Source organism: Panulirus ornatus, chromosome 7, assembly GCF_036320965.1.
Source record: "Panulirus ornatus isolate Po-2019 chromosome 7, ASM3632096v1, whole genome shotgun sequence".
Taxonomy (NCBI): domain Eukaryota; kingdom Metazoa; phylum Arthropoda; class Malacostraca; order Decapoda; family Palinuridae; genus Panulirus; species Panulirus ornatus.
Genome location: NC_092230.1, coordinates 18,945,052 through 18,969,868, shown reverse-complemented (window position 1 = coordinate 18,969,868; position 24,817 = coordinate 18,945,052). Strand labels below are relative to the sequence as shown.

At 40.0% G+C, this 24,817-nt stretch overlaps 1 protein-coding gene across 8 annotated transcripts in view; it reads right to left on the bottom strand.

Moving 5' to 3' along the window:
* LOC139749437 (DENN domain-containing protein 1A) overlaps window positions 1–24,817 on the bottom strand; it is a 213,980-nt gene that overhangs the window by 24,577 nt on the left and 164,586 nt on the right. For 2 of the 8 annotated variants that reach the window (XM_071663294.1, XM_071663295.1), the window contains exon 14: window positions 11,670–11,756. The exons of the other annotated variants lie outside the window; for them this stretch is intronic. In XM_071663294.1, coding sequence (XP_071519395.1) covers window positions 11,670–11,756 — 87 coding nt within the window. The remainder of the gene's footprint in view (window positions 1–11,669; window positions 11,757–24,817) is intronic. 8 annotated transcript variants of the gene reach the window in all.

Below are 24,817 nucleotides of genomic sequence, written 5' to 3'. Positions count from 1 at the left end.
TGCGGTCTGTTGTGGATGAGAGGGCTTGGGAAATGAGTCAGTTGTTTGCTGATGATACAGCGCTGGTGGCTGATTTGGGTGAGAAACTGTAGAAGTTGGTGACTGAGTTTGGTAAAGTGTGTAAAAGAAGAAAGCTGAGAGTAAATGTAAATAAGAGCAAGGTTATTAGGTTCAGTAGGGTTGAGGGACAAGTAAACTGGGAGGTAAGTTTGAATGGAGAAAAACTGGAGGAAGTGAAGTGTTTAAGATATCTGGGAGAGGATTTAGCAGTGGATGGAATCATGGAAGAGGAAGTGAGTCACAGGGTGGGGGAAGGGGGAAAGGTTCTGGGAGCCTTGAAGAATGTGTGGAAGGCGAGAACGTTATCTTGGAGAGCAAAAATGGGTATGTTTGAAGGAATAGTGGTTCCAAGAATGTTATTTGGTTGTGAGGCATGGGCTATAGGTACGGTTGTGTGGAGGAGGGTGTATGTGTTGGAAATGAGATGTCTGAGGACAATATGTGGCGTGAGGTGGTTTGATCAAGTAAGTAATGAAAGGGTAAAAGAGATGTGTGGTAATAAAAAGAGTGTGGTTGAGAGAGCAGAAGAAGGTGTACTGAAATGGTTTGGTCACACAGAGAGATTGAGTGAGGAAAGATAGACAAAGAGGATATATGTGTCAGAGGTGGAGGGAATGAGAAGTGGGAGACCAAATTGAAGGTGGAAGGATGGAGTGAAAAAGATTTTGAGCGATCTGGGCCTGAACATGCTTGAGGGTGAAAGGCGTGTAAGGAATAGAGTGAATTAGAAGGATGTGGTTTACCGGGGTCGACATGCTGTCACTGGGCATGTGAAGTGTCTGTGGTAAACCATGGAAAGTTTTGTGGGGCCTGGATGTGGAAAGGTAGCTATGGTTTCGGTGCATTACACATGACAGCTAGAGACTGAGTGGGAACGAATGTGGCCATTGTTGTCTTTTCCTAGCGCTACCTTGCGTGCACACGGGGGGAGGAGAGCGCCACTTCATGTGTGGTAGGGTGGCGGCAGGAATGGATGAAGGCAGCACGTATGAATATGTACATGTGTATATATGTATATGTCTGCGTATGTATATGTATGTATTCGTTGAAATGTATAGGTATGTATATGTGCGTGTGTAGGTGTTTATGTATATACATGTTTATGTAGATGGGTTGGGCCATTCTTTCGTCTGTTTCCTTGTGCTTCCTCGCTAACATGGGAGACAGCGACAAAGTATAATAATAGTAAAAAAAAATATATATATATCTTTTTCTTTATCTTTCAAACTATTCGCCATTTCCCGCATTAGCAAGGTAGCGTTAAGAACAGAGGACTGGGCCTTTGAGGGAATACCCTCACCTGGCCCAATTCTCTGTTCCTTCTTTTGGAAAATTGAAAAAAAAAAAAAAAAACGAGAGGGGAGGATTTCCAGCCCCCCGATCCCTCCCCTTTTAGTCGCCTTCTACGACACGCAGGGAATACGTGGGAAGTATTCTTAATCCCCTATCCCCAGGGATATATATATATATATATATATATATATATATATATATATATATATATATATATATATATATATACTTTTGTGTAATAATCACATCATCAGGGGAGACACAAGAGAGAAATATAACATTCAGTTGATATACATTGAAGAGATGAAGTTAGGATGCCATTTATTTATTTTGCTTTGATGCTGTCTCCCGCGTTAGCGAGGTAGCGCAAGGAAACAGACGAAAGAATGGCCCAACCCACCCACATACACATGTATATACATACACGTCCACACACGCAAATATACATACCTATACATCTCAATGTACACATATATATACACACACAGACATATACATATATACACATGTACATAATTCATAGTCTGCCTTTCTTCATTCCCATCACCACCTCGCCACACAGGGAATAACAACCCCCTCCCCCTTCATGTGTGCGAGGTAGCGCTAGGAAAAGACAACAAAGGTCCCATTTGTTCACACTCAGTCTCTAGCTGTCATGTAATAATGCACTGAAACCACAGCTCCCTTTCCACATCCAGGCCCCACAGAACTTTCCATGCTTCACATGCCCTGGTTCAACCCATTGACAGCACGTCGACCTCGGTATACCACATCGCTCCAATTCACTCTATTCCTTGCCCTCCTTTCACCCTCCTGCATGTTCAGGCCCCGATCACACAAAATCTTTTTCACTCCATCTTTCCACCTCCAATTTGGTCTCCCTCTTCTCCTTGTTCCCTCCACCTCCGACACATATATCCTCTTGGTCAATCTTTCCTCACTCATCCTCTCCATGTGCCCAAACCACTTCAAAACACCCTCTTCTGCTCTCTCAACCACGCTCTTTTTATTTCCACACATCTCTCTTACCCTTACGTTACTCACTCGATCAAACCACCTCACACCACACATTGTCCTCAAACATCTCATTTCCAGCACATCTATCCTCCTGCGCACAACTCTATCCATAGCCCACGCCTCGCAACCATACAACATTGTTGGAACCACTATTCCTTCAAACATACCCATTTTTGCTTTCCGAGATAATGTTCTCGACTTCCACACATTCTTCAAGGCCCCCAGGATTTTTGCCCCCTCCCCCACCCTATGATCCACTTCCGCTTCCATGGTTCCATCCGCTGCCAGATCCACTCCCAGATATCTAAAACACTTCACTTCCTCCAGTTTTTCTCCATTCAAACTCACCTCCCAATTGACTTGACCCTCAACCCTACTGTACCTAATAACCTTGCTCTTATTCACATTTACTCTTAACTTTCTTCTTCCACACACTTTATATATATATATATATATATATATATATATATATATATATATATATATATATATATATATATACATACATATATATCATTATTTATTTATTTTGCTTTGTCGCTGTCTCCCGCGTTTGCGAGGTAGCACAGGGAAACAGACGAAAGAAATGGCCCAACCCACCCCCATACACAATGTATATACATACACGTCCACACACGCAAATATACATACCTATACATCTCAATGTACACATATATATTCACACACAGACACATACATATATACCCATGCACACAATTCACCCTGTCTGCCTTTATTCATTCCCATCGCCACCTCACCACACATGGAATACCATCCCCCTCCCCCCTCATGTGTGCGAGGTAGCACTAGGAAAAGACAACAAAGGCCCCATTCGTTCACTCTCAGTTTCCAGCTGTCAAGCAATAATGCCTGAAACCACAGCTCCCTTTCCACATCCAGGCCCCACACAACTTTCCATGGTTTACCCCAGACGCTTCACATGCCCTGATTCAATCCACTGACAGCACATCAACCCCGGTATACCACATCGATCCAATTCACTCTATTCCTTGCCTGCCTTTCACCCTCCTGCATGTTCAGGCCCTGACCACTCAAAATCTTTTTCACTCCATCTTTCCACCTCCAATTTGGTCTCCCACTTCTCCTCGTTCCCTCCACCTCCAACACATATATCCTCTTGGTCAATCTTTCCTCACTCATTCTCTCCATGTGCCCAAACCATTTCAAAACACCCTCTTCTGCTCTCTCAACCACGCTCTTTTTATTTCCACACATCTCTCTTACCCTTACATTACTTACTCGATCAAACCACCTCACACCACACATTGTCCTTAAACATCTCATTTCCAGCACATCCACCCTCCTGTGCACAACTCTATCCATAGCCTACGCCTCGCAATCATACAACATTGTTGAAACCACTATTCCTTCAAACATACCCATTTTTGCTTTCCGAGATAATGTTCTTGACTTCCACACATTCTTCAAGGCTCCCAGGATTTTCGCCCCCTCCCCCACCCTATGATTCACTTCCACTTCCATGGTTCCATCCGCTGCCAGATCCACTCCCAGATATCTAAAACACTTTACTTCCTCCAGTTTTTATCCATTCAAACTTACCTCCCAATTGACTTGACCCTCAACCCTACTGTACCTAATAACCTTGCTCTTATTCACATTTACTCTTAACTTTCTTCTTTCACACACTTTACCAAACTCAGTCACCAGCCTCTGCAGTTTCTCACATGAATCAGCCACTAGAGCTGTATCATCAGCGAAGAACAACTGACTCACTTCCCAAGCTCTCTCATCCACAACAGACTTCATACTTGCCCCTCTTTCCAAAACTCTTGCATTCACCTCCCTAACAACCCCATCCATAAAGAAATTAAACAACCATGGAGACATCACACACCCCTGCCGCAAACCTACATTCACTGAGAACCAATCACTTTCCTCTCTTCCTACACGTACACATGTGAGGATATTCCAAAAAAGGCCCAGTTCTCTGTTCTAAACACTACCTCGCTAACGTGGGAAATGGCGAATAGTTTAAAAAAAAAAGAAGAAAAGAAATATATATATATATATATATATATATATATATATATATATATATATATATATATACACACAAATACGTTATCATGGTGCCTTATAATTCAAGTATAAAGCCTTCCTTCCTAGTCCAAAGCATGAGCAGCAGTGTTACCATTTTGTAAGGATGTATGAATCATCACTAGATCCATGAATCAGCGAACAGTTAGAAAGGGATACTGTTTTAAGCTCATCATGTCCTAGGAGTTAGGCTACTTGCTGTCACACAGAGTTCAATTCTCATGGTGGTGTGGTAATATAAAGAAATCCAAAGGAATTCAGACAGCAACAGACCACTGGGTCCTTTCATGGCTGTTTGGAGGATGTCTATATCTAACAGAAGAGTGTGGTGAATATTAGAAGGATACAGGTAAGTGAAAGAGAATAACCTGCAAATTGTCATTTTCACTATGGAGGTGCAAATAATGGAAGTCATGGACTTGAAGCAAAGTATTTATCAAACCTATTCTTAAACATATCTATATTACTGCTTTCAACCACTTTACTTGGCAATTTGTTCCATACATTAACAATCCTGTTAAAGAAAGAAGACTGCCTCATTCAAGATAAATCATATGCACACAAGTTTGTATTCATTATTATGAGTAAAATAAGACGAATCATGTCTTAGGTAACTTGATAGATGGAGATTAGCAAAGCCTTTGATCATTTTGAATACTTGTATTACATCACCTCTTAACCTTCTCTTTTCTAAGCTAAATAAATTGAAGTCATTTGATCTCATCTCATAGGATTTGTTTCTCAGTCTGGGAATCTTTTTAGGGTTGTTGGTGGGGTGATGAGTGAAGGCTTAAACTTCAGTGACAATCTGGGTTTGACTTCCACTCCCTAATACTCATTCTCCAGAGAAAGAGATGAAGTTTCTTAATAAATATGTAAGTAAATATTTTGTACCCTTTTTTAAAGTCATAACTGGTAAATATTGAATATGTTGAAACGAGGCCTTTATTCAGGATTATCAGTTTACTAAACAGACGCCTCTGTAAACATTGCACTAGACTTGCCCTCTGCCAGTGGCCTGTTAAGGGTGAGACAATAAAGGATAAGAAGCAGCACTGGAGTTCTTTAGTTATGGAGACGCTGTTGCCAAGGCCACCCATTTGAGGGAGTTTCAATCAGGACAGGCATCAAAGATATAGATATATAAACAGATAGTCTGGTCTGGGAATTATCTTGGTAGCTCAATGCAGCACTCTTTCCATTCTGTCTATGTCTTTTTTAAGCATGGGTGACAAAAACTGAACACATATTCAAGATGTGGACAAACCAATGAATGGTAAAGAGTAAGGATGATTTCCCTGGACTTCAATTCAAAGGCTCTATTCTGTGGTTTACATCAAATGCCATGTGTACAAACATGTTTGAGATATATGCACATTACCATGGTGCCTTGTGAGTTGATTAAGAAGCCTTCCTTCCTAGTCCAGGAAGTTAGTGGCAGTATTTCCATCTTGTAAGGATGTGTGATTCATCACAAGATCCGTGAATTAGAGAATGGGTACAAAGGTATACTATTCCCTTATAACCACCATAATAAATACATAGCCATCAACCTGCAGACAGTGATCCTGCTGAAAGTAAGTACCTGTAGATTGTTGGATGATCTACGAGATAAGAAGGAACATTTATGTATCAGTTTGTGAGGAAAATGTGAAAGAATAAGAGAAATGTGAAGAATAAGGGACATGAGAAAGAAGGATGCCTTCACAGGAGGCATCCCCACTGACCTTGCACTAGTGCTAACAGAGGACTTTGGTACCATGTTAGTTATCGAGCGAGAATATTTCTTAAGAAAAATACTTCCAATATCTTTCTCACTCAAGCCAGCCACTTGATGTCTTAACATTTATTTGTAGCTTTTCTAAACATGTATACATATATCATGTTATTCACCATCAACACTGTGTCTGAGTATGAAATACGATTAGAGTGTGAAACCAAGTCCAGTACATAGAGAAAAATCCTTCAACATACACCCCAAACTTGCCAGTCAATCTCACTGACGATGAATTTTAGTGTGACCTCTAGATTCATTCATGTTGCCACCAATGATGTGCCTGTGCAAGAAATAACAGTACAGCCTAAAAACAAGTTTAATAAAAAGAACATATCTTTAAGTTCTCTTATTGGGAGCAGTCAGCCATGTCATCCACACTCCCTCAGCCCACTCACTTAGAAATAGACAAGGCCAAACTAAATATATAACATTTTGTGTATTTTCTGTTCCTTTTGCATGCTATGCTATCACTCCATAATTTTTTTCCATATCAAAATGGAATTTTCTGATCAAACCCAATACTTAATGGTTAATTTCCAAGAGAAGGTTGAAAGAAATTTCTACCATCTTGTAAGGTTGCACAACAACATTCAAAATGGCCCATAAGTTGGACTCTCAAAAATCCAAGAATTTTTGAAGGCAATCTCCAGCTCACTTGAAGCTACAATGAATAAATTCCCTAACCATATGAATACCTTGAGAAAATGCCCAGAAAATGTGCTTACAACCCTCATGGGGATATTGTTTGCAGCAACATAGAAAATTGTTCTACAAATCCTCCCTTAGGTTTATTCAAAGAAGTTTTCCTTCTTTCCTGTCTTTTTTCCATTGATTGTATGCTCTAAGCTCGTACAGGCATGGATTTTCTCAATTCTACAGCTTTTTGGACTGCATCAACAGGAAAGTATTCATGAAAAGGAGAAAATTGCAAAAGTTCTAATTGTCTGCCTTCCTAAAAGCTAAAGCTTTCAACCTGCCCATTATTCTTAATTAGAAGCTACGCAAAAAAGCTTCTTTCCACGAGCATAACAGTTACCTTTAAGTATACTAAAAAAAATATTTTCTGTAAAGTACATCTAAACAGATCACTTATAAAAGGACGAAATTTCTTCACTTTCTGTATACTCTCACAGTCTGTTCAAGAAGACGTTCATCTCCAACAACTGCCTGGCCATGTGTTCCGCATCAGGCTCCTTATTTAAATGCCAAGACTCTTCAAACCTAAGGAAAATATCGTTACGTTCAAGAGGTCTTGAAAGCTAACTATCAGAGTTGGCATCAAAGAAGCACTTCTAAACTGAATTGATAGCTATCTAACTGAGTAAGAATATAAAAAACATGTCAGGTGAGCCTCTTCTAAAGAAGCATGGGTAACAAGTGAGACCACTCAAAGCTCAGTGCTGGAGCCTGTTGTTCACATGATGACAATGTAGACAGTCCATAACTGCCATGCATTTGTCATTTCTTAAAAAAAAGAAAGAAAAAAAATCCTAGACTTAAACTTACCTTAAATATTTACACCAATGTGGACTATAAAGTTCTGTAAAAGATTGGGCTATAAATTCTCTACTAATAAAACAAAACTAATCAAGCAAGTTGAAGAAAGCATGTTCTCCATGATGCTATCGATTCTTCCAAAAGATCTTAACCTAAGCAGGCATTTGAAATTCCTGGTCCTTTTGAAAAATGGGTGTTTTACAAGAAAAAGTCTCCTATGGGAGAACATCATGTCAGGATAGTAAAGAAAAAAAATAGTTACCCTGAGAGAAATAAACTTCTGGTGGGAGAGTAATTGCTAAGCGAGCACCGAGTGTTACAGGGACTTGCTGAAAGATCATATAGTGCTACAGGACTTGGTGTTGATGTGTCTCAAGTAGCAGTTTTGCTACACCCTGTTATATGTTCTGATACACCTTGTGTCTTTCTGTGCCCTAATATTAGGAGTCTTTGTACAAAGAACACTTATTTGCTAATATTCACAATGAATTTACCGTATTTACTTCTTATGTACAAATTGTGAAATGATATGTATGGCACAGTGCTACAATATTCTATTACTTTCATATAGTTTTTTCTATAAATATAGGTAATTCACTTATTTTCTGATATACAAAGACACTTTATGGCTTTGTAAGAATTAGGACTACTTTCTTGGGTCTGTGCTTATCATGGTGCATAATATTATCCATGCAGTATGTCTGGTAAAAGTAACACTCCTGTAACTTTTAAATAAAGAAAATCCATACATTCTAAACTGCCCCAGTCCCCTCTCATACAGTGCTTCTAACCCAAACCTACTACATCCCTAGCCCCCAAAGATCATACAACCTTACTTATGAAACTGCTAAAAAATCAGTAAAAAACCAACAACACCCCAGAACAGGAGAAGTCATGAAAAATATACACAAAATTCACCCTGACTCAAGTGCTGACCTACCTTTCACTCCCACGGACATTTACAATCCACTTTAGACCAAGAATACCCCTGCAACATGACCTGACAACATTCCAAACTTCCACATAAAACTCTTTGGCCCCACTGCAATTCAAAATCTTACTGATATCTTCAACCACTCCTGTTATATAGTAGAATCCCAAAACGTTGGAAGAGCTGCCATCATGGTAACAATTCTGAAACCCTCTGAGCAACCTAACTCCTCCTTCTCTTCCTCATACCACCCTATACTGTTGCTATCTTCAATATCCCAACTCTTTGAAAAACTGATCCACAAAACAATCAAGAAAAATATCCCATTTCCACCAACACAACATGGCTTTAAACCTAATCACTCTACTTTCCCACTACACAAAAACCACTTGCAACACATCCTGAGAGGCTTCAGCCAACATCAAAACATATCTTGGATAGCTGCAGCCAAACTTAACCCCTTCCACCAGAGTATAAGGAGATACAGACACCAACAAAGTAAATGACACCAAACCCTGACATATTCTCCCACAAAAGATACTTGAGACCATCCTCCACAACAATGACAAAACTTGGCTAGTGAAGTTCATTGCTAAGTATCAAGTCAGTGTCACCCACAAAGGCTTTACCTCTAAAACCCTTAGTCTATACAAGGGAGTTTTTCAGGGAGCAATTCTTTCTCCAACCTTCTTCAATCTCTCCTATTACCTCCAGCAAAACACAGTATGAAGGTCCTCTCATAAGCAGGTGACCTTACAATCATATTACAACACTCTAACACCACAGTAGCTTCAACAAATGTTTAGCACTACATTATACAATTGGAAAAATGGCTCACCTTAAACAGAATATTTGCATCTCCACAGAAAATTTGAATCACCCTTTTAATTCAAGCCAGATGAGTATTTACTCCAAAAACTTCAGTCACATGAGGTGGGCAAGCACTTCCACTCAAGAAAACACCAACTATTATGGGCATCACATACGACACACATGGCATTCACTTCCTATACCACAACAATCAACACGCAAACTATATATCCTTAGAACAGTTCTATCGTCAGTGTCCAGACTGTGAAAAATTGATCCACAGCAGAATAAAAAAAAAAAATGGTTTCAGACCTAACCACTCCACCACCATGCTACACACTGACCTCACTCAATATATCCCAGATGGCTTGAACCAACCACAGCACCCCTCCCACACAGTATTTGTGGCAGTAGACATCTATACAAAAAGAGACACCTCTTGACTACTTGGCATTTTGAATCACTTTTTTTTGTGGCAGTAGACATCTATACAAAAAGAGACACCTCTTGACTACTTGGCATTTTGAATCACTTTTTTTTGTGGCAGGAGACATCTATACAAAAAGAGACACCTCTTGACTACTTGGCATTTTGAATCACTTTTTATTGAACTGATTATCTAGATCTAACAGCAGACTTGTCAGCCATCAGATTCACGCTGGTGGTGGTGGTTGGGGAGGAGGGGGGCAAAGGAAAACAAAGGATACGAAAGATACAGCAAAAAAGATAAAAAAAAAAAGAGCAAAGAAAGAAGACCATATATAAAATGGATAACCAAAGAAGGAGAGAGGGAGACACAAATGTCAGTATGGAAAAAGGGGAAGAAGGAGAAGCAGCCAATTAGGAAACTCACACAAGGTACAAATAGAAATGTAACATCTGGAAAAACACATATGAATGAAAATCTGCAGGGCCAAAAGTAACTATGATTTCATTAGTTCTATCTCCAGATTCCATCCATAATAGAGCCTAAAATTATAGTATCTTAGAGAAGGGTTAGTCACTTAACAATGGGCACTGCTTTCAGTGGAACATTCCCCTCATGACAAAATATTCTGTGCAGGCTTTGTAATAATCTCTCCACTTAGCTTCAAGGGCATATAAGCAGAATGATAACATCACTTGAAATTTGTCAACAAAAGTATAAGATTGGTTAGCCATTATGTTCTGTGAGCACCGACAAAACTCACTCCAGTGTTATTTTTGCACAATTTTCTGAACTACAAAATTTTCTAACTTCCAAATATATAATCTGCACAAGTAGACATATTCACAGGATTCATCAAAGCATGTGATGAGCCACCCTCAGTTGTCTACCAAACTATAAATATGTCTAGTACAGCACAAACTACACAGCTTGATAAAGCAAGTATGATAAGAAAAAAGGCAATAATGTCATGGTATGAACTTTGATTCTATCAGGACATAAAACTTGAATTCATAACCAAGTGTGGCACATCACAACCAATTTAAATAACATTCCAGAAAAAAGAAGGGAGACCACTGAAATGGCTATGTTGGTTGGTCTCTTATTTGTAAAGCTATCAGGAATAACAATACAAAATTCAATTCTCTGCCCTACATGCTTAGAGGACTAAATTATCATTATCTTTTTTTCTTTACCTAAAGTACAACCTTGACTATTAGCAACAGTTTTACAGAGAATTCTCCCTCAAAATCTAACAATATTTTACTTCTTAATATGTGGTGATATTCAAAAAATACTATGATATCTTAAGACCTGAGTTACCAACAAAACACGTCTGGGTTGTATTACTGGAGCAATGACGCACAACAACAAATAAATTATCAGTCATCAGGTAAATAAATACTATAAAAGTCTAACACATCATAAATTGAATTCTTTTTGAAAATGTTGAATTTATGGGAATTTTCCTCTTATTCCTGGAATCAGACACATGCCCATATAATATTTTCCCTGCAGTATCGTGGTGAAAAATCTAAATTATTACTAAAGTGTTACAAAATGGTACCAGTAAAAGTTGCCAATATCCAAAGTTGTACTGCTACATCACACACGTTATGGAATTATATTTACATGTTGATTTAGAGAATAATATTTGGGCAATGCAAACAATTCCTTTCTCTCTATGTAGTCATTGAGCATATGCATCCATAGCTGCAAAAGCAAATACAGCTGTACAATGCTTGCTGCAGCAGCATGGCCAACATCAAGCAACTCACCCCACGGTACACACTGCCTTGGAACATCCACGAAGCAGGCTCTATATTAATGGTCAAATAAGCTGGGATAGATACTGAGTTTCTTAGCTGAAATCACAAGAATATAATGAAGGATATCTGACCACACAGAATAACTCTAAAAGTGAGCTCTGATTGCCTCAAAAAGGCAATCAGCCACTTACATACTCTTAAAACAAATTTAATCTATCCCTGACTCATGATGAAACAAATTAATCTTGGCAATATAATGATCATGAAAGTATATAACAGAAGGAAAACTGAATACCATAACTTATGGAAGAGAAGAAATATGAAAATAAAGTACTGTAATCTTCCTCTGAAACTGACATATAAACAAGCAGGGGCATAGAGCAAACTTCATATCATTAGTGTCCCAACACACACAAAACACATGGTTAAATCATTAGAAGAAATAAAGCACTGATTAGTCATAGTTGTTTTGTATTTTAATAGCATTACAAACTTAGCATCTTAGCCTGGACATCATCACATATGAAAGAGACAAACACATAGCACATCTTTGAAACATTTAAATAGCAATTTTGATATGAATTATTAATCAGTGGCATAAGGCATGCTGCATCCTTTTCAACAGTAACCATTAATACTTGTGGCATATTCCCTATTAAATAATATCTCCACTAAGAACCTATAAAAAGTAATGAGATATTACAGAGCTTATTTAGCTGTGTGGTTACCTTACAAAAATAAGAGGATTTAGAAGTTGGGATGAGGTGCACTACTTCAAATGTTAAATCACTTTTGCATGAGGAATTCTATAACAGTTTCAATTCAAGAATCTGTTTTCTCCTCTGTAATAAACAAGTATGGCATATACGAACTATCCTTTGTAAAAATACATCATACCCTGTCACTCCATCCTGTTTCATGCAGTAAAATGTTAATGTTTCTATCCTCAATTTTTATAAAAAAAAAAGTGCTTGAATTATCCTGCTTGTGCAACAGGAAAATGTTTGGTGGACATGGACTGATCAATGGAAAGTTACAGTAACTAGTGGCTCTGAACTTACATACTTACTTGAACTTAATGCTTTCAGTTCAGGAGGTCAGTATGCAGATCTATGTAACCTCTAACCACATTAACTAATCATTAACTCAAATAGGTTTATCTTGCATTTCTTTGAAATAAGAAACTTGCAGTTAGAGGACTCTATACACCTCTGTCATCTCCACATGTATGCCTCTCTTTGGAATCTTTCTCATTCATTATGTCCACACAACTGTTCAACTTCCCAAAAATATGAGTCATTCAGAAAATAAAATCATCATTCTAATTTTTTTTTTTTTTTTTTTTTTTATACTTTGTCGCTGTCTCCCGCGTTTGCGAGGTAGCGCAAGGAAACAGACGAAAGAAATGGCCCAACCCCCCCCATACACATGTACATACACACGTCCACACACGCAAATATACATACCTACACAGCTTTCCTTGGTTTACCCCGGACGCTTCACATGCCTTGATTCAATCCACTGACAGCACGTCAACCCCTGTATACCACATCGCTCCAATTCCCTCTATTCCTTGCCCTCCTTTCACCCTCCTGCATGTTCAGGCCCCGATCACACAAAATCCTTTTCACTCCATCTTTCCACCTCCAATTTGGTCTCCCTCTTCTCCTCGTTCCCTCCACCTCCGACACATATATCCTCTTGGTCAATCTTTCCTCACTCATTCTCTCCATGTGCCCAAACCATTTCAAAACACCCTCTTCTGCTCTCTCAACCACGCTCTTTTTATTTCCACACATCTCTCTTACCCTTACGTTACTTACTCGATCAAACCACCTCACACCACACATTGTCCTCAAACATCTCATTTCCAGCACATCCATCCTCCTGCGCACAACTCTATCCATAGCCCACGCCTCGCAACCATACAACATTGTTGGAACTACTATTCCTTCAAACATACCCATTTTTGCTTTACGGGATAATGTTCTCGACTTCCACACATTTTTCAAGGCTCCCAAAATTTTCGCCCCCTCCCCCACCCTATGATCCACTTCCGCTTCCATGGTTCCATCCGCTGACAGATCCACTCCCAGATATCTAAAACACTTCACTTCCTCCAGTTTTTCTCCATTCAAACTCACCTCCCAATTGACTTGACCCTCAACCCTACTGTACCTAATAACCTTGCTCTTATTCACATTTACTCTTAACTTTCTTCTTCCACACACTTTACCAAACTCCGTCACCAGCTTCTGCAGTTTCTCACATGAATCCGCCACCAGCGCTGTATCATCAGCGAACAACAACTGACTCACTTCCCAAGCTCTCTCATCCCCAACAGACTTCATACTTGCCCCTCTTTCCAAGACTCTTGCATTTACCTCCCTAACAACCCCATCCATAAACAAATTAAACAACCATGGAGACATCACACACCCCTGCCGCAAACCTACATTCACTGAGAACCAATCACTTTCCTCTCTTCCTACACGTACACATGCCTTACATCCTCGATAAAAACTTTTCACTGCTTCTAACAACTTGCCTCCCACACCATATATTCTTAATACCTTCCACAGAGCATCTCTATCAACTCTATCATATGCCTTCTCCAGATCCATAAATGCTACATACAAATCATTCTAATTATGGGCCAAAATTATCAGACATTATCAGCTATTCTTTGGAGAAGTCAAATTCATCAACTTTCAATTCAGCATGTCTAAGTTACAGATCATTCATTCCAAACAACAAGAGTTTGGTTCTTTCTGAACAAATCCATTCAACAATACCTCTATTACTTTATCATTTGTTTCATCATTTTCAACTCCATTTCCATTTGAATTGGGTTCTTAGCTTAATAGAACATATCCACAAATTAAGCCCAGGGTGTCACATTGTGATACCATTTCTTAATTGTTAACTTTGCACACTGTGAGGCTATCTTTTCCAATAACATTTCCAATGTCACACACAAAAATTTATACTAGATAATCTTTAACATTTCCCCTGGCATCATCTGAAAAAACTAGCATTCAATTACTCATTCACCGAATGTCTACCTCTTCCAGTCAAAATCCTCATCAAACCTTCAACCATATCACCACATAACCCCTGCAACAATCTCTCATCTGCTATATCTGCTGTATGGGGATACTACCTGGAAAATATCTTATCCATGTGTCTTTCAAACATTATACCACATATCTCTTTCACATCTTCATTCATCACTCTAGCTATTCTAAGTCCAACCAAACTACATAAGGTGCGTGTATGCGCCCAAAAAATGTCTCACATCAACTCTGTCATGCAAAAAATTCAAATACTCTGCACTCCAACTTGCACTTCAGCAAATAAAATTTTAAATCATCCTCCCTTATATTTTAGGTCTTTTATGGTAAAATGTTTAAGTCCAGTTATCAACCTATTAACTTTTAATATCCAACCCAATTCATTACTTTCATTCTACATAATTGTTTTTTACACTTGCAGTTACAATATTACTATAACCTTCATAACTCACGAGGTTTTATCAAGAATCTTCAGGAAATCTGCAAATTCTTTCCAGTTCCTTGTTAGCTTTCTGTAACTACATGTGAAAATGCATCACTTTAATGTAACAGCATTACAACTGAACCTAATGTGGTCACTTACTTTATGGCCTTTGTTAAACACACGATCTTTCTTTTTCTTTCAAACTATTCGCCATTTCACACGCTAGTGAGGTAGCGTTAAGAACAGAGGACTGGGCCTTTGAGGGTATATCCTCACCTGGCCCCCTTCTCTGTGCCTTCTTTTTGGAAAATTCAAAAAATACGAGAGGGGAGGATTTCCAGCCCCCAATGTGTTAGATGATAGAGTGGCAGATATAGGGTGTTTTGGTTGAGGTGATGTGCAAAGTGAGAGGGTTAGGGAAAATGATTTGGTAATTAGAGAAGAGGTAGTAAAAGCTTTGCGGAAGATGAAAGCCGGCAAGGCAGCGGGTTTGGATGGTATTCCAGTGGCATTTATTAAAAAAGGGGGTGACTGTATTGTTGACTGGTTGGTAAGGTTATTTAATGTATGTATGATTCATGGTGAGGTGCCTGAGGATTGGCGGAATGCTTGCATGGTGCCATTGTGCAAAGGCAAAGGGGATAAGAGCGAGTGCTCAAATTACAGAGGTATAAATTTGTTGAGTATTCCTGGTAAATTATATGGGAGGGTATTGATTGAGAGGGTGAAGGCATGTACAGAGCATCAGATTGGGGAAGAGCAGTGTGGTTTCAGAAGTGGTAGAGGATGTGTGGATCAGGTGTTTGCTTTGAAGAAAGTATATAAGAAATACTTAGAAAAACAAATGGATTTGTATGTAGCATTTACGGATCTGGAGAAGGCATATGATAGAGTTGATAGAGATGCTCTGTGGAAGGTTTTAAGAATATACAGTGTGGGAGGCAAGTTGTTAGAAGCAGTGAAAAGTTTTCATCGAGGATGTAAGGCATGTGTACGAGTAGGAAGAGAGGAAAGCAATTGGTTCTCAGTGAATGTTTGTTTACGGCAGGGGTGCATGATGTCTTCATGGATGTTTAATTTGTTTATGGATGGGGTTGTTAGGGAGGTGAATGCAAGAGTTTTGGAAAGAGGGGCAAGTATGCAGTCTGTTGTGGATGAGAGAGCTTGGGAAGTGAGTCAGTTGTTGTTCGCTGATGATACAGCGCTGGTGGCTGATTCATGTAAGAAACTGCAGAAGCTGGTGACTGAGTTTGGTAAAGTTTGTGAAAGAAGAAAGTTAAGAGTAAATGTGAATAAGAGCAAGGTTATTAGGTACAGTAGGGTTGAGGGTCAAGTCAATTGGGAGGTAAGTTCTAATGGAGAAAAACTGGAGGAAGTAAAGTGTTTTAGATATCTGAGAGTGGATCTGGCAGCAGATGGAACCATGGAAGCGAAAGTGAATCATAGGGTGGGGGAGGGGGCGAAAATTCTGGGAGCCTTGAAGAATGTTTGGAAGTTGAGAACATTATCTCGGAAAGCAAAAATGGGTATGTTTGAAGGAATAGTGGTTCCAACAATGTTGTATGGCTGCGAGGCATGGGCTATGGATAGAGTTGTGCACAGGAGGGTGGATGTGCTGGAAATGAGATGTTTGAGGACAATATGTGGTGTGAGGTGGTTTGATCGAGTAAGTAATGTAAGGGTAAGAGAGATGTGTGGAAATAAAAAGAGTGTGGTTGAGAGAGTAGAAGACGGTGTTTTGAAATGGTTTGGTCACATAAAGAGAATGAGTGAGGAAAGATTGACCAAGAGGATATATGTGTCAGAGGTGGAGGGAACGAAGAGAAGTGGGAGACCAAATTGGAGGTGGAAAGATGGAGTGAAAAAGATTTTGAGTGATTGGGGCCTGAACATGCAGGAGGGTGAAAGGCGTGCAAGGAATAGAGTGAATTGGAACGATGTGGTATACCGGGGTCAATGTGCTGTTAATGGATTGAACCAGGGCATGTGAAGCGTCTGGGGTAAACCATGGAAAGTGTGTGGGGCCTGGATGTGGAAAGGGAGCCGTGGTTTCGGTGCATTATTACATGACAGCTAGAGACTGAGTGTGAACGAATGGGGCCTTTGTTGTCTTTTCCTAGCGCTACCTCGCACACATGAGGGGGGAGGGGGTTGTTATTCCATGTGTGGCGAGGTGGCAATGGGAACAAATAAAGGCAGACAGTATGAATTATGTACATGTGTATATATGTATATGTCTGTGTGTGTATATATACGTGTACATTGAGACGTATAGGTATGTATATTTGCATGTGTGGACGTGTATGTATATACATGTGTATGTGGGCGGGTTGGGCCATTCTTTTGTCTGTTTCCTTACGCTACCTCGCTAACGCGGGAGACAGCGACAAAGCAAAATAAATAAATATAAAATATATATATTCATATATATAATATTTATACGGAATACGTGGGAAGTATTCTTTCTCCCCTATCCCCATGGATATAATCTCTAGAATGAGGAAGAGATGAATTGAAAGGTGCAATCATCTCATGATGAGTACTGAAAGGATGGAATCATTTGTGTTTACACCATTTTTAATGAGTTAAAGCTACTAAATCCGTTACTTTAGGTGAAGCAGTTCACACCAGATATCCATTAGTTGGGTTTACCACTTGACAACTGTTGCACCCTCAGTTTGTCTGTCAGACACTATGAGGGAAAATCCATGGGACAAAGGGCAAGTCCTCCTTCACAATGACTTTATCTGGGGATCATGGCTGACCGACATACTAAGAGCATAAAATGTTCTTCTGTATTACAGCTATTCACTGTTTATGTTAACAAAAATACAAATTCTACCAACATTTAGAAAAAAAAGTTATTCCTCCAAAGTTTCTATTATTCACAGACTCTTGAACCAAAATACACGTAATCCATGAATTTCAAGTCTCAGTCATAAAATATCATACCATTCACTCATGATTACGATGTCTCAGATACTGGAAAGTTTCTACATCCCTGTTGCAGAATCACAACTTCATCCCGCAATAAAACTTTAGAAACATAACACTCAATCTTGATAGTGTCTGGTTTCCTGTAATTTTAAGGATTTCCCTATAAAGTAATTGCTTTTATCACGTTTGCAGTCTTTTACTGCTTTTTTCATGTCAATTATCTCCCTTTTTCTTAACAACGCTCTGTAAACTCATCCTTTATACATTCAACACTCTGTTCACATCTCAGTTTGATGTTTGTTCCTCTATAAGACTATACAGTTTCTGGTATACAATACAATTTCTTAGCAATGAATCATTCTGTATGTACTGGCAAAAGGGTCAAAATAACCTATCTTATATTGCATATCTTTGCCCTAAGGTCCCTTTTTTTCATAGGTTCCAAAAGCCAAAAGCTTTTGGAAAAAGACCTTCAAAGGTAAGAGATATGTTTTAGTCATGCTAGCAACACATGATCTGTACAAGTCCTATCTTTCTTTTCTTTCTTTTATACTTATTTGTCACTTCCCATGTTAGCAATTTAACACCAGGAACAGAGGGAGAAAAGGCCTCATTTCTTCACACCCATCCTACAGCTGTCATGTGTAATGCACATATGTAAGTTATAATAAAATGGATATGGAGTGGAAGGATTATACTACAACAAAAGGAATTCAAAATTCACGCAAAGTCTCATTACAAATGCTGTATGAAAAGTGATAGAACTGACAAGGCTTCACCTATGTTACTTGCAAACTATTACTTGTCATTCTTACATGAAAATATATATAAATATATATATATGGGAAACAGAAGAAGGAGTCACGCGGGGAGTGCTCATCCTCCTCGAAGGCTCAGATTGGGGTGCCTAAATGTGTGTGGATGTAACCAAGATGTGAAAAAAGGCGAGATAGGTAGTATGTTTGAGGAAAGGAACCTGGATGTTTTGGCTCTGAGTGAAACGAAGCTCAAGGGTAAAGGGGAAGAGTGGTTTGGGAATGTCTTGGGAGTAAAGTCAGGGGTTAGTGAGAGGACAAGAGCAAGGGAAGGAGTAGCAGTACTCCTGAAACAGGAGTTGTGGGAGTATATGATAGAATGTAAGAAAGTAAATTCTCGATTAATATGGGTAAAACTGAAAGTTGATGGAGAGAGATGGGTGATTATTGGTGCATATGCACCTGGGCATGAGAAGAAAGATCATGAGAGGCAAGTGTTTTTGGAGCAGCTGAATGAGTGTGTTAGTGGTTTTGATGCACGAGACCAGGTTATAGTGATGGGTGATTTGAATGCAAAGGTGAGTAATGTGGCAGTTGAGGGAATAATTGGTATACATGGGGTGTTCAGTGTTGTAAATGGAAATGGTGAAGAGCTTGTAGATTTATGTGCTGAAAAAGGACTGATGATTGGGAATACCTGGTTTAAAAAGCGAGATATACATAAGTATACTTATGTAAGTAGGAGAGATGGCCAGAGAGCGTTATTGGATTACGTGTTAATTGACAGGTGCGCAAAAGAGAGACTTTTGGATGTTAATGTGCTGAGAGGTGCAACTGGAGGGATGTCTGATCATTATCTTGTGGAGGCTAAGGTGAAGATTTGTATGGGTTTTCAGAAAAGAAGAGTGAATGTTGGGGTGAAGAGGGTGGTGAGAGTAAGTGAGCTTGGCAAGGAGACTTGTGTGAGGAAGTACCAGGAGAGACTGAGTACAGAATGGAAAAAGGTGAGAACAATGGAAGTAAGGGGAGTGGGGGAGGAATGGGATGTATTTAGGGAATCAGTGATGGATTGCACAAAAGATGCTTGTGGCATGAGAAGAGTGGGAGGTGGGTTGATTAAAGGGTAGTGAGTGGTGGGATGAAGAAGTAAGAGTATTAGTAAAATAGAAGAGAGAGGCATTTGGACGATTTTTGCAGGGAAAAAATGCAATTGAGTGGGAGATGTATAAAAGAAAGAGACAGGAGGTCAAGAGAAAGGTGCAAGAGGTGAAAAAAAAGGGCAAATGAGAGTTGGGGTGAGAGAGTATCATTAAATTTTAGGGAGAATAAAAAGATGTTCTGGAAGGAGGTAAATAAAGTGCATAAGACAAGGGAGCAAATAGGAACTTCAGTGAAGGGCGCAAATGGGGAGGTGATAACAAGTAGTGGTGATGTGAGAAGGAGATGGAGTGAGTATTTTGAAGGTTTGTTGAATGTGTTTGATGATAGAGTGGCAGATATAGGGTGTTTTGGTCGAGGTGGTGTGCAAAGTGAGAGGGTTAGGGAATATGATTTGGTAAACAGAGAAGAGGTAGTAAAAGCTTTGCGGAAGATGAAAGCCGGCAAGGCAGCAGGTTTGGATGGTATTGCAGTGGAATTTATTAAAAAAGGGGGTGACTGTATTGTTGGCTGGTTGGTAAGGTTATTTAATGTATGTATGACTCATGGTGAGGTGCCTGAGGATTGGCGAAATGCGTGCATAGTGCCATTGTACAAAGGCAAAGGAGATAAGAGTGAGTGCTCAAATTACAGAGGTATAAGTTTGTTGAGTATTCCTGGTAAATTATATGGGAGGGTATTGATTGAGAGGGTGAAGGCATGTACAGAGCATCAGATTGGGGAAGAGCAGTGTGGTTTCAGAAGTGGTAGAGGATGTGTGGATCAGGTGTTTGCTTTGAAGAATGTATGTGAGAAATACTTAGAAAAGCAAATGGATTTGTATGTAGCATTTATGGATCTGGAGAGTTGACAGAGATGCTCTGTGGAAGGTATTAAGAATATATGGTGTGGGAGGCAAGTTGTTAGAAGCAGTGAAAAGTTTTTATTGAGGATGTAAGGCATGTGTACGTGTAGGAAGAGAGGAAAGTGATTGGTTCTCAGTGAATGTAGGTTTGCGGCAGGGGTGTGTGATGTCTCCATGGTTGTTTGATTTGTTTATGGATGGGGTTGTTAGGGAGGTGAATGCAAGAGTTTTGGAAAGAGGGGCAAGTATGAAGTCTGTTGGGGATGAGAGAGCTTGGGAAGTGAGTCAGTTGTTGTTTACTGATGATACAGCGCTGGTGGCTGATTCATGTGAGAAACTGCAGAAGCTGGTGACTGAGTTTGGAAAAGTGTGTGAAAGAAGAAAGTTAAGAGTAAATGTGAATAGGAGCAAGGTTATTAGGTACAGTAGGGTTGAGGGTCAAGTCAATTGGGAGGTAAGTTTGAATGGAGAAAAACTGGAGGAAGTAAAGTGTTTTAGATATCTGGGAGTGGATCTTGCAGCGGATGGAACCATGGAAGCAGAAATGGATCATAGGGTGGGGGAGGGGGTGAAAATTCTGGGAGCCTTGAAGAATGTGTGGAAGTCGAGAACATTATCTCGGAAAGCAAAAATGGGTATGTTTGAAGGAATAGTGGTTCCAACAATGTTGTATGGTTGCGAGGCGTGGGCTATGGATAGAGTTGTGCGCAGGAGGATGGATGTGCTGGAAATGAGATGTTTGAGGACAATGTGTGGTGTGAGGTGGTTTGATCGAGTAAGTAACGTAAGGGTAAGAGAGATGTGTGGAAATAAAAAGAGCGTGGTTGAGAGAGCAGAAGAGGGTGTTTTGAAATGGTTTGGGCACATGGAGAGGAGGAGTGAGGAAAGATTGACCAAGAGGATATATGTGTCGGAGGTGGAGGGAACGAGGAGAAGTGGGAGACCAAATTGGAGGTGGAAAGATGGTGTGAAAAAGATTTTGTGTGATCGGAGCCTGAACATGCAGGAGGGTGAAAGGAGGGCAAGGAATAGAGTGAATTGGATCGATGTTGTATACCGGGGTTGACGTGCTGTCAGTGGATTGAATCAGGGCATGTGAAGCGTCTGGGGTAAACTATGGGAAGCTGTGTAGGTATGTATATTTGCGAGTGTGGACGTATGTATATACATGTGTATGGGGGTGAGTTGGGCCATTTCTTTCGTCTGTTTCCTTGCGCTACCTCGCAAACGCGGGAGACAGCGACAAAGCAAAAAAAAAAAAAAAGAAAAAAAGAATATATATTATCCCTGGGGATAGGGGAGAAAGAATACTTCCCACGTATTCCCTGCGTGTCGTAGAAGGCGACTAAAAGGGGAGGGAGCGGGGGCTGGAAATCCTCCCCTCTCGTTTTTTTTAATTTTCCAAAAGGAGGAACAGAGAAGGGGGCCAGGTGAGGATATTCCCTCAAAGGCCCAGTCCTCTGTTCTTAACGCTACCTCGCTAATGCGGGAAATGGCGAATAGTTTGAAAGAAAAAGAAAGAAATATATATATATATATATATATATATATATATATATATATATATATATATATATATATATATATATATATATATATATATTTTCTTTTCTTTCTTTTAAACTATTTGCCATTTCCCGCGTTAGCGACGTAGTGTTAAGGACAGAGGACTGGGCCTTTTTTGGAATATCCTCACCTGGCCCCCTCTGTTCCTTCTTTTGGAAAATTAAAAAAAAAACGAGAGGGGAGGATTTCAAGCCACCCGCTCCCTCCCTTTTAGTCGCCTTCTACGACACGCAGGGAATAAGTGGGAAGTATTCTTAATCCCCTATCCCCAGGGATTTTTTTTTTTTTTTTGTCGCTGTCTCCCGCATTTGCGAGGTAGCGCAAGGAAACAGATGAAAGAAATGGCCCAACCCACCCCCATACACATGTATATACATACGTCCACACACGCAAATATACATACCTACACAGCTTTCCATGGTTTACCCCAGACGCTTCACATGCCTTGATTCAATCCACTGCCAGCACGTAAACCCCGGTATACCACATCGCTCCAAATCACTCTATTCCTTGCCCTCCTTTCACCCTCCTGCATGTTCAGGCCCCGATCACACAAAATCTTTTTCACTCCATCTTTCCACCTCCAATTTGGTCTCCCTCTTCTCCTCGTTCCCTCCACCTCCGACACATATATTCTCTTGGTCAATCTTTCCTCGCTCATTCTCTCATGTGCCCGAACCATTTCAAAACACCCTCTTCTGCTCTCTCAACAACGCTCTTTTTATTTCCACACATCTCTCTTACCCTTACGTTACTTCCTCGATCAAACCACCTCACACCACATATTGTCCTCAAACATCTCATTTCCAGCACATCCATCCTCCTGTGCACAACTCTATCCATAGCCCACGCCTCGCAACCATACAACATTGTTGGAACCACTATTCCTTCAAACATACCCATTTTTGCTTTCCGAGATAATGTTCTCGACTTCCACACATTCTTCAAGGCTCCCAGAATTTTCGCCCCCTCCCCCACCCTATGATCCACTTCCGCTTCCATGGTTCCATCCGCTGCCAGCACCACTCCCAGATATCTAAAACACTTCACTTCCTCCAGTTTTTCTCCATTCAAACTCACCTCCCAATTGACTTGACCCTCAACCCTACTGTACCTAATAACCTTGCTCTTATTCACATTTACTCTTAACTTTCTTCTTTCACACACTTTACCAAACTCAGTCACCAGCTTCTGCAGTTTCTCACATGAATCAGCCACCAGCGCTGTATCATCAGCGAACAACAACTGACTCACTTCCCAAGCTTTCTCATCCCCAACAGACTTCATACTTGCCCCTCTTTCCAAAACTCTTGCATTCACCTCCCTAACAACCCCATCCATAAACAAATTAAACAACCATGGAGACATCACACACCCCTGCCACAAACCTACATTCACTGAGAACCAATCACTTTCCTCTCTTCCTACACGTACACATGCCTTACATCCTCGATAAAAACTTTTCACTGCTTCTAATATATATCATCCCCAGGGATAATATATATATATATATATATATATATATATATATATATATAGGGGATAGGGGAGAAAGAATACTTCCCACGTATTCCCTGCGTGTCGTAGAAGGCGACAAAAAGAGGAGGGAGCGGGGGGCTGGAAATCTTCCCCTCTCGTTTTTTTTTTAATTTTCCAAAACAAGGAACAGAGAAGGGGGCCAGGTGAGGATATTCCCTCCAAGGCCCAGTCCTCTGTTCTTAACGCTACCTCGCTAATGCGGGAAATGGCGAATAGTTTGAAAGAAAAAGAAAGAAAATATATATATATATATATATATATATATATATATATATATATATATATATATATATAAATATATAAATATATATATATATATTTTTTTTTTTTTTTTTTTTTTTTTTTATACTATTCGCCATTTCCCGCGATAGCGAGGTAGCGTTAAGAACAGAGGACTGGGCCTTTGAGGGAATACCCTCACCTGGCCCCCTTCTCTGTTTCTTCTTTTGGAAAATTAAAATAAAAAAAAAAGAGGGGAGAATTTCCAGCCCCCCGCTCCCTTCCCTTTTAGTCGCCTTCTACGACACGCAGGGAATACGTGGGAAGTATTCTTTCTCCCCTATCCCCAGGGATAATATATATATATATATATATTTTTTCTTTCTTTTTTCGCTTTGTCGCTGTCTCCCGCGTTTGCGAGGCAGCGCAAGGAAACAGACGAAAGAAATGGCCCAACCCACCCCCATACACAGGATTTTCGCCCCCTCCCCCACCCCACGATCCACCCCCGCTTCGATGGCTCCACCCACTGCCAGATCCACTGCCAGACATCCAAAACACTCCACCTCCTCCAGCTCTGCTCCATTCAAACCCACCTACCAATTGACTCGACCCCCAACCCCACTGCACCCAACAACCCT